We start from the raw sequence: 13,130 nt of genomic DNA on the forward strand, positions 1-13,130 counted from the left end.
GGCTAATTATACCTGTTCTACATTCTTTCAAAAAGGTGAAGATAGCAGCACGAGATTGTTCGGGTCAGACACATTCACAGCAACTCGAACATTTCCGGATCATTCTGGCGAGGGATAGCATCTGTGTAGAGTTTGCAGGAGGCAGGATGAAAAGTGTGAATTCCACTGCACAGTGTTTTTGTTTTGAGCACATTGAAGATGATAGAAGAAGAAGCTACTGACTCAGATGTTATGTTTACTTAGTTTTGACAATAAACCCACAAGTTGACATCCTCGTCAAGGGCTTGCACCTCGTCTCACACCTCTTGTTAGTTTTACGTCTCTCACATGTTGGAAACGTGTGAAAGAACCCCACCACTTCCTCACTGGGAAGTTTCCGGAAATTCCCCTGCTGTTTTGTCACATGGGCTCACTGACATTTTATTAACATTTTACAGGGGGGACTTCAGTGGTAAAAGGGGCAATGCAAATTGGAACCTCACTTCTGAATGATAGAAAGCCAACTAACAGCAGCCAAGTACAACTTCTCTTTGATTGTAAAAAGGTGATTTTGCTTTACTGAGGCGTGCAGATGTGAATAAATCAATCTTATATTTTCAACTTCTTTTTGAAATCTTTATATTACGTAATGTCGTGAACATGCCTGTAAATTATGGTCAACAAATCACTGATTGAGCCTTCAAGACAGATCAGCAGACGAGCATCACACTAAAGTGACAGGCCCTGGGGAGTTGTGGAGAAGCACTCAGTATTGAGAGGTCACTGGCTCTCCCCTCCCCCCAGTCACCCTCTCCACTCTGCTGCCTACGTTCCCCCACCTTTCCCTGGGGGGGGACAAGGAGAAATAAAAGCATGTGTGTCTCCTGTGACTCTCCTAATCATTCGTAATGATTTGACGGCACGGTGTAAGGGCATGCTGTCCAGCCTGACAACTGCACTACACACAGCCAATCATGGAGCTTTTGATCACAACATGTTGAATTCCTCAGGATGCATCCTGAAAATAATAAGGCCTATAAATCCTCATTTGAGACAAACATCCAGGACATATCCGTAATCCAGATAGAGCAAGCAGTGGAGGAGGGAGACACCAGCCAACAGAGCTATAAGCGAATCCCTTGAAAGCCTGTCTATATCAGGGACTGGCCTCTGCAGCTCATGTCAGAGTTCATCAGGGAAGCAGGACTGTAAATAACCATCAGCCCAGAGCAGCTAACAGCACTGAGAGGTGTCACAGTCGGGCTTCTGGCCATCAATAAAATAACTGTGGGCGGTCTAAAAATACATCAGCAGCTGTATGAAGCGTGGAGTTGTGTGCAGGTGAAGTGACAAACAACGCAGGAAGGATGATGGTGTCGGGGAATTGAAAGACAGAGGAAAAGAAATTAAGTCAGAAACGAGAAGGAAAAAAAAGAAGACAGATGTTCAGGATCTGATCTATGCTACTCTCCACAACTCTTCTGCCCCGACGCCATCTCTGCCTTGTCTTCCTCTGAAGCACGGGCGTATCCTGGGGTTCTACAATTCCTCTCTACATCCCCCACACCATCCAAGCACATAAGAGATGGAGTGCCCCTGGTGTCACCACTGAGAGAGGTTGAAGAGCGAATCCTGCGGCACAGCAGAGCTGTCATTCAAGAGGCTCCGTTCTGCCTCAAGGTGAGCGCCCGCCTGCTGTCAGTGCCCCGTGAAATGGCTGGTGACAGCAGCCCGAGATGTGTGGAAAGGATTCAACACTAAACACACACAGTGAATTGGACACAGTCGTAGGCACACACCCACATATACGGGTATAATTATGTGAAGTATACACACATGCTACACTGTGGTATAACCACATTTAAAACCATTCAACAGGCAAAATACTGAAAATTTGCTTTGCTTCCAGCTTCCTTCTTAACAGGTTGAAGACCGTTCTAATTTAAAAAAAGAGATTAGAAGGTATAAACAGGTTATATAAAACGAGGGTAAACCCTTTTCCCATTGCCAATAAAAGGCAATTGCATCTCTGTCTTTTTTTTCCTGGTGCGTCACGATCACACACAAATTAAAACGTTCACCCGGGAGTCCTGTTTCCATCACGGCCGATCGCAGTGAATGCCGATCGTATCCAATCCCATTGCAGACAAAAGGCAGTTGTTAGTGTGTGTTTTAGGGGAAAAGGGATTCAAGGACTCTGAGACATTTGTTCTTCATTCAAACATCACAGCCTCTGTTGTCTCTTATTAGACCAAACAGAATGAAAAGACGACTGTCTGCTTGACCAAGATAAATTTAGTCTTAAATCAATAACAGACCCTCTACAGAGCTACAGTGAAATGTGTTGGTGTAATGAATATATAATTAATAAAGAGGGTATTTCAGTGTAATCTCCCGCTGTGCGACATAAGTGGAATTTATTTGCATATAAAAAGAACATTAGGGGAATGCTCTTCCCTTTTAATTGAGTCTTTGAGCGCAGTCAGATTAATCAGAGTTCCTTTCCTCCGCCCTGTGATCATGTTTGATAGAGACCATGTAGAGTGGGAAGCGCTGCCTGGTTCGGTTTTAAATAAATCTGTCTTTGGTGGAATCACAACAGATCATAAACACAGAAGTCTGCGATGCTGCCCGCTGCTTCAATAACACCCAGCGCTGAGGGAAGCTACAGACAGACGGTCTTCTGCATTTTATATATAATGTTGAGTTGTGCAGTCAGTGAAGGACAGGATCACATTCATCCATTTGTGTGAAGAGTGAGTGACCCCTCTGTCGACCAGCAGGATTCTTTACTTCACTGATGATGATGATGATGATGGAGAGAGGCTGACGGGGTTTCTATAGCAACAGGCCCTGCTGGTTATACATCACACAGGAGTTGAGTGAACCCCACACGTCTTAATACAAAGGGAGGTATAAAAATCAAGGACCTGCTGGGGCTTTGAATAATTGCAGCGTTCAATCTCTTAACAATATTGTACTGCAAACCATTGAAATATTCTAAACTGAAAGGAAAACTGAGTAAATTGTGTCGGCTGTAGATTCCTGCTCGTTATGAACTATAAATAAAAAAAAAGGTACGCCAACAATCTGCTCCTGAAGAACACACATTCCATGGGATAATAATGACGAATGAGCCTGACCCCTGGTGTGGTCAAACTTGGACGCTCATTCTACCAAACTAGCGGGAGGGCATAGTTCTTCACTGTCATGTCTCATTTTTTTAAGGCCTGAGGCCGGTATCACCACGGAGCCTGAGCACAGAATTAAGGACAAGCTCAGACCAGCTTTCACTGAACCCGTCCTGCAGCCGGCCCAGGTAGGAATCCAGGATCTCCCAAAACGGCTAGACGAAGGCAGTCGACTGATTTGCAGCAGAACAGACTAGATGCAGCTAAATGGAGGTTCAACCTGTCAAGCTTGAATAACGTGGTCACACATAAAGCCAAAGGTAGGCTGATAAAAGTGAAAATGGAAATTAAGGCGACATTATGGGCTTCTGTGATTGAGACTAATGGTTATGTCTCCTACGTGTCTGACCTTGTGCTCAATCATGCTGCTGATCTCGGGCAGAAAGTTCTGGCTGATGACACGGTGGAGGTGGCGGTCCTGTGGGGAGGGTTTGTCCTTGATGCTTTCTGCCAGACTGACCCACTGCTCCTCTGTCTCACACACAAGGGACCAAGTGCCTCGCTTGATGCCTGCTGGAGGGACACACATTGGCTTATCGATTAAAATCCAAAATTACGTTTCCATGATTCCATGATGTTGGGAACATAAAATATAAAAAGTTTATAATGATGAGATCATCTCACTTCTCCTCAAGGGAGGATCCTCCGGTACATCTTCTGTCTTGACTTCTGGCTCTTCTCTTTCTATCTCACTGAAAAGAAAAACAGGGAGATATATAATTCAAAAAGTCTGCTAGAAAGGACAAAATGACAAACAATATTAAAATGCAATAGTCCTAATGCAAGAGCAGCAGTACTGTACTTTGTGAATTAAATTACAGCACGTGTTCATGACTCATTACTGATTGTGCCCAAGAAACAATTAATTATTAATTACATTGCAGATCTAGTTGTCGGTTAAAGGTCATTCTGTACAACGACCGACAAAGACCACAGAAAATGATCACACACAAGCAAAGTTCTAATAGCCTATTATCTGCTGGAACTTTTCCACTACTACCACATTGTTGTTTTTGTTTTATATGATTGTAAAAGCCATGTTATATACAATATTAGTCAAAGACCACACAACTAAACAACCTGCCATCTCATACAGTTCAACGCATGTGTTCTTTGACATGACTCGTACATCTGTGTAACACTTGCACATCTGCACGTCAGCATTTCTCTGAAATCCGCTGTTGGTAGTGATGACAGGCAGAAAAGTTGTCTCACCTCAGATTAGAGTCGTCCGACTTTCTTTTCTTTGGTGGTCTTCCCCTTTTCTTTTTCTCTGGTAGCGCAAGCTCAGAGGGTTCACTATTGAAAAAGAAAATAAGGGCTTGTAACATGGGTAATTAGCTTTGACATTTGACATAACATTTATAATTATCCTGTAACAGGCCTGTAAACAAGTGTCAAATGTGCTTGTCAACTGCGGAAAACACGAGCAGTGACGTAACTTTTTCATTCTGGTGAACAGGACAGATGAAGGTGATACACAGTACTCAGAACTATTTACCTGATCCTATCACTTTTCCTCTTGACAGGCTCTTCTTTGTACATACGAGTCCCATAAAAGTACCAGTAGAGGGCTCCATTTTCATCTTGCCCCATTGGTTCCACCCTGAGGCTGTCTGCATCCAGGCCCTGAGGGACAGTGGGGGTGGGGACATAACATTTTTTATAAATCATGTGTAGGACCGTGTTTTTAAATCATCAGTGGGTGAGGTAATTTAGTCCTTTTAGCCTACGCGGCTGTGAATCACACAGACATGAAGCGCTTTCATTATCTCACTGAGTGCCTTTATTAATTGAATCTGATAAATTGGCTTTAAAAAAAATCCTATCTCATGGTAAAAAGGCAAAATATATAACAGGAAAACCAAACTGACGGACAACACAAGGATAAAACTGTCATGTTACGATTAATCACAGCTTTGTTTATGCCAGGACACACATACCTTTGTTAAGCCTGCTCGTTTAAATGTACATAAAACTAGAAGGTAACGCAGTAGAACTCATACAGTCCCCTTAAATTCAATGAAGCTACACCAAATTTCACACACTCATAAATAGCAAGGCCCTTAATATGCTTATATTCTGTGTGATCAGGATCTATGAATTATTCCTTGGGAAAACAGTGATATTTAAAACGCCTATCTTGCAATATTACAGAAAGTGGAAAATAAATTCCTGGATCTGTACCAAAAAGTATGGGTACTTCCCTTCCACTAAGTTCAATGGAAAGTCATTCTGTTGTATTTGCATACAGACTAATGCAGCCTCTATAGAGCTGCTGTAACGCTCCAATACCCAGTATCATTGCCGACAATTAAATGGCTTGGATTTCAATTGACTCGGGTTCGTTCAGCTGCTCCTCGCGAGTGTCGTACCTTCAGCAGGTCAAAGACGTCGGCAGCATCCAGGCGGTAATCACAGAGCCGGTGCAGCAGCTCCACCTGAGTGCGTGGAGGCAGATTCTCGAAGGGCCCCTCTCTAAGTGGGTTGGGCTTCCCCTCCTCCAGCTCCCACCGGTAGCTGATGATGTCGTCCAGGTAACTGCTGAACGCCTCCGGGCTGAGGAGCCGAGAAAAACAGCAAGAGAGATTGACAGAGTGAGAAAAGGAAGGTGCAACACCACATTTATAGAAAACCTTAAAAACAAACAAAATACATAATACTCTCAGCCATATGAATAACGGTCAACCTATAAGAAGCATCTTATATTCCTGGGGCTGATATACCTACATATTGTCACAATCCTTGTTGTGTTTGAGGTTGTTTCACTGCTGTAGTGGGCCAATGTTTATACTATATGATTTTGTCTTTGCAGAATCTACAGTAACCCATTGTGTCATTTATTGTCTCATCCCAAGGCAAAGCTGTGATCGACTTTCTTTGAGGGTCGCAGGTTTGGGGTGAATGACAACTTGACGAGGTGTAATGAATGAAGCATTTGTTTCTTTTATTTTAATGTGTTTTGTTTTGCAGCAGTACTTTTGATGACAAGTTAGATAGTATCACTTGAAATTTGATTACAGCATTTTAGTAGCCAACATAAGGTTAGTGATTATTTTTAGTCCCTGAATATTTTTGATTCACTTTTATTTGACCCAACCAATGAGGCCGGGACAGACCAAGAGCCCCATTCAGCTCCAGGTTTATTCTTGTCACTGCCACTAAGTTCTAGCTCATAGAGAAATGCAGAGTCCCTGTACTGTCTAGAGCTACTAAGAGCCCTGAGATGACTTATCTTGTGATTTGGAGCTCTATAAATAAGGGCTGTTTTCATAAAGTCATCAATAACATAACATGGTACTAACTACAAATAAGGAAGTTTAAAAAGTCTCATATAACGTTCCTCTTAAACAATAACAAAGAATCCACACAGACAAGAGAGTTGTTTGGTTCATTGGGATCTGTCAGTTCAGATAAATCCAACCAATTCAGTTGCAAATGCTGTGTGCACATTGAAAAGCCAACACTAGGTTTCACTATCAGCTCACGCACCCTTGTATAATAGATAGGTTTAGAAACAAAGTTCAAACGAAGCAAAGTTCAAACAGCCGCAGTGGCTATTGAGAAAGCGTTCCTTTGAATTGAGCTGGTAAATAAACGCTGGTTCTGGTTCAGGTCTAACAGATTAACCTGTAACGTTCGGTTCAAGCTCTGATTAACGGAACAGTGCTCGGGGCAGTGGTGGGCATCTACGAGGCAGCAAAGAGAAAATGGGACAGAACATATGGCATATAGCAGTGTGCACTTTTCACAAAGCCTCCCCTCCTCACTTCCCAATTCTCTCTTCCTTTCTATCCCTCATTCTCTCTCCAGCATCCCCCTCCCTCCTCCTCCTCCCCCCCAACTGCTCCGGCAGAGCGTTTAACATGTGTGGATGAAAAGGGCAGCCCTGTGAAAGGCCAATGCTGAACAGCCACCCCCAGGATGCCAGTGCCTGTCCAGTCCAATAAAGCAGGTTGTCGTCCTGTGAGCGGCTCCCTGGACAAGGAAACGGTATCATTCCAGCCTCTCTGTTTATCACCCAACTAATACCAGTATGCTTTCTAATGTGGGTCTAGAGCAGGAGGTGATTACAAGGGGAATCCCCATGTGAGATGAAGCACATTTGTAGATTTGAATAACATCCTCTGCTACATACTCACTTTCTCCCATTGTTTGATCACATAGAAAAATACAGTGCAAGGGGGCGGTGCTGTTCCTATTTCACAGCAGAAGAAACGCATGATTTCACCACAGACGTTGACTCACACTACGGTATGAGTTAACTCTGACTCCTCAGCGAGTCATGTTTCCACTGACTCAAATTTTCTGTGAAGGTTCCTGGGTGCTATGACTACTTTGAGGTCAAATATTGGTTTAAACTTGGCAGTTATAAATCATATTAGGAAAGAAATTGACATTCAGTGTTACCCACTGTGCATCTAGGTTTATTAAGAAATAATGTTCTCACGTGGTGTACCAGTCCTGACAGAGTTAAGTCTTTGACCCAAGTCTGATACAAGTAATACAACAATACAAGTCAGAGCAGGTTTAGGACTGACTTAGGGACTTTGGAACAGAGGGATCTGAGTCGTCTTGTACCGTTTTCCACTCCTACCTCATGATGCATCAACTGCCAGTAAGCTTACTCACTCTTTATTCGTGAAACATGCTTATGTTTAAGTGAGTTAATAGTTGAAGTAATGTTTTTGTATACATACATTTGAAATGTGTATTTCCCAATGATGGAAAGAACACGAAACACTAACAGTGAATATGTTGATGTCGGTGCTGATACTTACATGATATCAGTACGCTGGTAGCATCCCTGCAACAGACAGGCAATGAGGTCCCCGAGGAAGTCCAGGTCCCGCTCGGACAGGGCTTTCTCCAACTCCTACACAAAACAAAGGAAATACAAGGGTCAAGACTAAGGACAACTTAACAGAGCTGAGAATTAGGAACAAAAGGTGCAAATTTATAACATGTTCCCAGATCCACAAGCACTAAGTCTTTTAAAAAAGTAAAAGTATTAAGACCATAATGACCAAAGGTGATATTTGATGTATTAAACCATTGTTATTATTAATCAGGGCTGCCCCCTGAAAGTCAAACAATTCAAAACACCAGTTGGAGACCTGTCAATCAGCTGAGACTGTCAGGCACAAGGGAACTTCAGGGAACATTTTGGTCGCAAGAAGTAGCAGCAGAGTGAACACTCCTTGCTTTCACATGACTCTCTGGGGTAAAAATCCTTCAACTATGTCAGCCTGTCCCTTCTGCCCGGTGAAGATGTCGTGGCTGGGCTCTGGCTGCTGTGGATATGGACCCAGGGTGAGTTCGAATAAGGTCGAGGCAGCTGCCGAATATTTGTATTGATTTGACTGACAAAATCCGCCACAACATTAAAAGAGTTAGTGTTTTTAATGCTGTGGCTGCTTCTGTGTATCTCTGTGTGTGTAAAAGAAAAGGAACTTAATCAGATGTGAGTTAATTCATCCAGAGTAAGAGTGTTGCTATCAGTGTGAGGTAAGCTGGCAGAGGTAGACGGCAGGAGGGATGGTTGGAATTTGCAACTTGACTGAGAGGGGTTCCTTGGTTTGCCAGTGGCTGCTTGGCTGGAGCTGAGGTTCAAGTTCAGCCATGACCCCTCTCCTGCCTGGCTTTGTGTTTCAGCCATTGAGGTTTTATGAAGCGGCAGTAACCAGCCGAGCAAACTCTAAAAGACCTGAAAGCACCAAGGAGAGACGGCAGGCAGCAGGGGCCTGGAGCTGCAACACAGCCGGGGCCCCTCCTCTCCTCTGCTGACCAACCCCACGCAGCTCCCCACACGGCTTTTCCCAGCATGCACTTCTCTCTCCAATGATACCCACCAGAAAGGCTCTGGAGTAGAACGAGAGGGCAAAAAGAAAGGGAACAGGAGCCAGATAGGGTAGAAATGCTTCTTTCTTCATCAGGCAAGTGTCCATTTTACTTGAAGCTCCATTTTGCATTCTGCTCTCTAGTAAGAGATCAGATTCAATCCCCCTTAGCTGCTATTAGACATTCACTGAACTCTGCAAGTCCTCCGTATTTTCTCTGGAGGAGGTGCATGTGGGAACGCAAATGGCTAATGTGATGCTCCGCAGTCTCTGTGGACTTGCTCCGCCTGGCCTTCTAGGATAAGGTCTGTAGAAATCCAGGAGACTCTGATATATGAACACAGCATAGAATCCCCCACTGGATTCACCAAGAGTGAGTGGGAGGGGTGATGACACTTGTAATGCGCTAAACACACAAAAATGAAAATATTAATATCTCCCGGTGAAAAGGCAGTGACCCACACGTAGAAGACACCGACGAATATGTCAAGAGAGTTCTCCGGATTTGACACGCAGGTCGTGTCTGAAAGGGCTGTTGTGACTGCTCTCCATCTAGAGACACATCCAAACTGGCTGTATGGTTTCTATAGTCTATAGATTCCTCTCCTCAGAGTGTCAACACTTGTGTAAAATTATCTCAAGGACGAGGAGGCACCTTTAATTGGTGTCCACACTCGTCTCTTCTCTCTCTGCCTCTCAACAGAGGAACCTGGGTGAGCTCAGGGGGTCACTGAAGGTCAGCATACACACCTCCTGGCCATGTAGAGGGGCGGAAGCTACGAGCCAGCAAATCCGCGCAATGAAAAACAGAAGGGAACGGACAGAACGGAGGTTGATAAGAGAAAAACAGGATAAGACGAACATTTATGCTTAAGATTAGAAATGAAAAAGAGCATGAAGGACACACTCAGGACAACTTCCTCCTGCTTCAAAATAAAAGAAGCTACAATAGCACCAGAAGGGTGAGTTTGATTTTGGTAGATAAAAATCAGTAGCCTCATGACTCGAGGGAAGAACTGTTTTGTTAGGTTTTTATGAGCACCTTCTATAAAATCAATTTAAAAGCCCACAGATCAGCTAACCCTCATCTCCTGGATTTCTATGGACATCATGCTAAGGGGCCAGGCACAGAAAGTCCACAGAAACGTCGGAGCGTCTCACTCGGACCTTTGCGTTCACACAGGCAGCTCCGGTCTGAAAGCTGCTTCAGTAATTTATGCAGGTTTTCTGGTCAGTGGGTCATGTTTGTTATGAAGCGGAGGAGAGTTCTGATGATAATTCGGCCTCTGGTAAAAAAAAAAAACACAGACAGAATCCTTACCAGGAGAAGTTGACAGTGATCAAGACAATGCTAAGGATCCTATAGTACTTGATGTCACCGAGGTGTCTTTAGTTTTTAAGATCATTTTGGGCTATTTTTCATTTATTGATAGGACAGATTAATCAACCGGGGTAAGATACACAGCAAAGGGATCCAAGTCGGGGTAAGAACCTGTAGCTGCTGCAGAGGGGTGAAACCTGGTGACCACTCAGCCAGGTGAGATAGCGGGAGCCCCACTTGTGTTACTGTTTTGATGGAGAAACCCAATTATATGTGCATTTAAACAGCTGCTAAAATGAAAACACGACTCATGGCCTTTTCACATGTGTACATGTTATCCACCTCTATCATAGCCAGTGAGCTCTGATTATTAAATAAGTATAGAAAGATGGTACGTCTAAATACGGATTCATGTGCGCAGGATGCAGAGAGAACCTTTGTCACACTCCCTTCAACTTCCTGGTGCCATGTCAGATAGCTACTGGGCCAGAGTGCGCCATCGATCAGAGGCAAACTGCACTTTGATCACACTTTGAAAAAAGCCGGGGGCCACAGCTGGGGGAAGAGTGGAGGGTTCGAGTACAGCACAGCCGAGTGGAGAGCTCGCTACAGCCCCTGGATTAACACCACCCCGCTCCACCTTTGATGTGCAACACGGCATCTCAGATGGCAGAGGGAAGGGGAATTAATGTGGTGTCCGTGCCCTTTCTTCAGCCATCCGTCCAGCCGGTCAATTCTTCTGGTGCTAACAAACACTCAGCTTGATGAAGGGCTGCAGGGACAATCCGCTGCAGCTGGATGTGTCCTGTGGGAAACCTTTCCCCTCAATAACCGCGTACACCACAAGGACACAGCTCGCAACCTTTGACTAACAGTCGGCAGCAGACAAAAACACACACCTATGCCAAAACAGACTCATGCGCGTGTCTCAGCAGAGTGAACACAGCTCACTACTTAGGCCGCTTAACATTAATGATCGATGGGACTCAAAGATAAGCGAGCTGAATCAGTGATAAGCCACAAAGAGAAGAAATCGCACATCCAAGCTGTCAGATTTATCACTGAACAAAACAGGCTATTCATATTCACACACACACACACTGAGGCAAAGATTGGAGGGTGAGTAAAGGCTTAGTCAAAAAGGTGTGTCATCGCCACAGACCCTCTGTGGGCCTGGCTGGAAATCAGCAGTTCACCCTTAAGGTATTTTCCATTTCTCTCACCCAACTCCCCTGCTGTTCCTCTCTCTGCCTCTCTCACTGGCTTAACCTCTTATTCCTCCCTTCCACACCATTTTCCTCCCCCTGTCTTACTGCCCAGTGTCTATGAGGGCCTCTGAGGCATTCTATTATTCCCCTGACAACACCCTCACTCCCCTCTCCACCCCATTCTTTTCCTCCCTCAGTCTTCCTTATCTCTCCTCACCCTACACACAGGGCCCTTGCTTCAGCCAGTTGTTGGCTCCACTGTAGCTGGGGACACCACAGTATCCAAAATAATAAAAGGAGAATGGGATTAGCATTGCATCTGCCGAAAATGATTCAGCACCATGGTGGGAAAAAATGAAGCAGCATCTCGCCTGGACTTGTTTGAAATCTCAGCTGAAGACAACACAACACAACACAACGGACTACCGTTCTTTGAGGTATCAATTCAATAAAACGTCACATGGTGTGAGAAGTAACACCTGTGGTGTTAACACAACTGGCCACTTGTCCTTTTCTCTTCCTCTCAAGTCCTTGTCATACGCTGTTTTCAGACGTGCCCTGCGGATAAAGTCCCCAGAACTGGGTCCGGACTTCAGCTGCAGTTCGCGTTTCACACATTCACATCGCAGTGGGAGGTTCTCTGCACAGACACGTTAACAACAGCATCAAATCCTCTGCATTATTCAGGGTGCAGCAGGCGGAGGCAGGAAGTAATGCATTAACTCCGCTGTGGAGTTCACGTGATTTTCTTGACAACACACTGACACCTGCGTCAACTCTAATCGCCTCAAACTCTCTAAATATCTTTGATCTGTGTCTTCTACTGGTACGCCACCAGTTTTTCATCAGGATTCTGTTTTTTTTCTTAATTTTTGCGTCTGTCATTTGTTGGAAGCTCCATCACCCCCCCACAGCAGTGTCCTCTTCTGTCTTCTCACATCGGATTCTCCGGATGTCTGCTGACTTTATACTAGGGAGCCAGGAGTCTGCATATAATCCGGAGGCTCTCACTGGGACATTTGTGTTCACCCACGCTCCTCCTCCGGAGAAAGTGTGGCGCTCAGTGCATGTCTGATAGCAGCTCGAGTCACGCACAGGCCCCAGTCAGACCTGGTATTAACATTCGTCTGGAGTAATCTGATCACAAGTGGACGGCTTTAATTACAGGTGTAACTCACCCATAACACAATAAAGATGCAGTTGAGATTTGATCCCTCAGATCCCTAAGACCTCGTTCAGACCTGGAATTTAACATCTGTCCTGAGTGATCACAACTGTTCAGTCCTGAGATCATCATCATCATTATGAAATATGCAATGGGTGAGTCAAAAACATCCTGGCACAGGCTGAGGGAGAACAAACTAAGAAAGATAATACAAAAACAACCGCACAGATTTCCATGAAACAGGATTTTACCATTTCCCAAGAAAGAAATAATGTAACTTGATAAAAAGATCAAGCAGGGAACGGATGTGACATTTTGTGCAGCTTTATTGAATTTTGGAGGCCTGGCAGACTTTGGTAGAGGTATGCGCTCCACATCGTGCCATTTGAGTTGTTAAGATGTAAAGCCAGCTTTTCAAACAAGCAT

The 13,130-nt window shown here is 44.4% G+C and overlaps 1 protein-coding gene across 2 annotated transcripts in view; it reads right to left on the bottom strand.

Moving 5' to 3' along the window:
• Positions 1–13,130, bottom strand: part of LOC128444421 (chromatin remodeling regulator CECR2) — a 34,086-nt gene that overhangs the window by 8,600 nt on the left and 12,356 nt on the right. Inside the window, exons 2-7 of one of the 2 annotated variants that reach the window (XM_053426903.1) lie at positions 7,952–8,046; positions 5,546–5,729; positions 4,672–4,799; positions 4,386–4,469; positions 3,795–3,862; positions 3,520–3,680 (exon numbers count right to left, since the gene is read on the bottom strand). In XM_053426903.1, coding sequence (XP_053282878.1) covers positions 3,520–3,680; positions 3,795–3,862; positions 4,386–4,469; positions 4,672–4,799; positions 5,546–5,729; positions 7,952–8,046 — 720 coding nt within the window. Of the gene's footprint in view, positions 1–3,519; positions 3,684–3,794; positions 3,863–4,385; positions 4,470–4,671; positions 4,800–5,545; positions 5,730–7,951; positions 8,047–13,130 lie in introns of both variants that reach the window. The other variant, XM_053426902.1, reaches the window with a different exon arrangement.

Source organism: Pleuronectes platessa, chromosome 7 (assembly GCF_947347685.1).
Source record: "Pleuronectes platessa chromosome 7, fPlePla1.1, whole genome shotgun sequence".
In the NCBI taxonomy this organism is placed as follows: Eukaryota; Metazoa; Chordata; class Actinopteri; order Pleuronectiformes; family Pleuronectidae; genus Pleuronectes; species Pleuronectes platessa.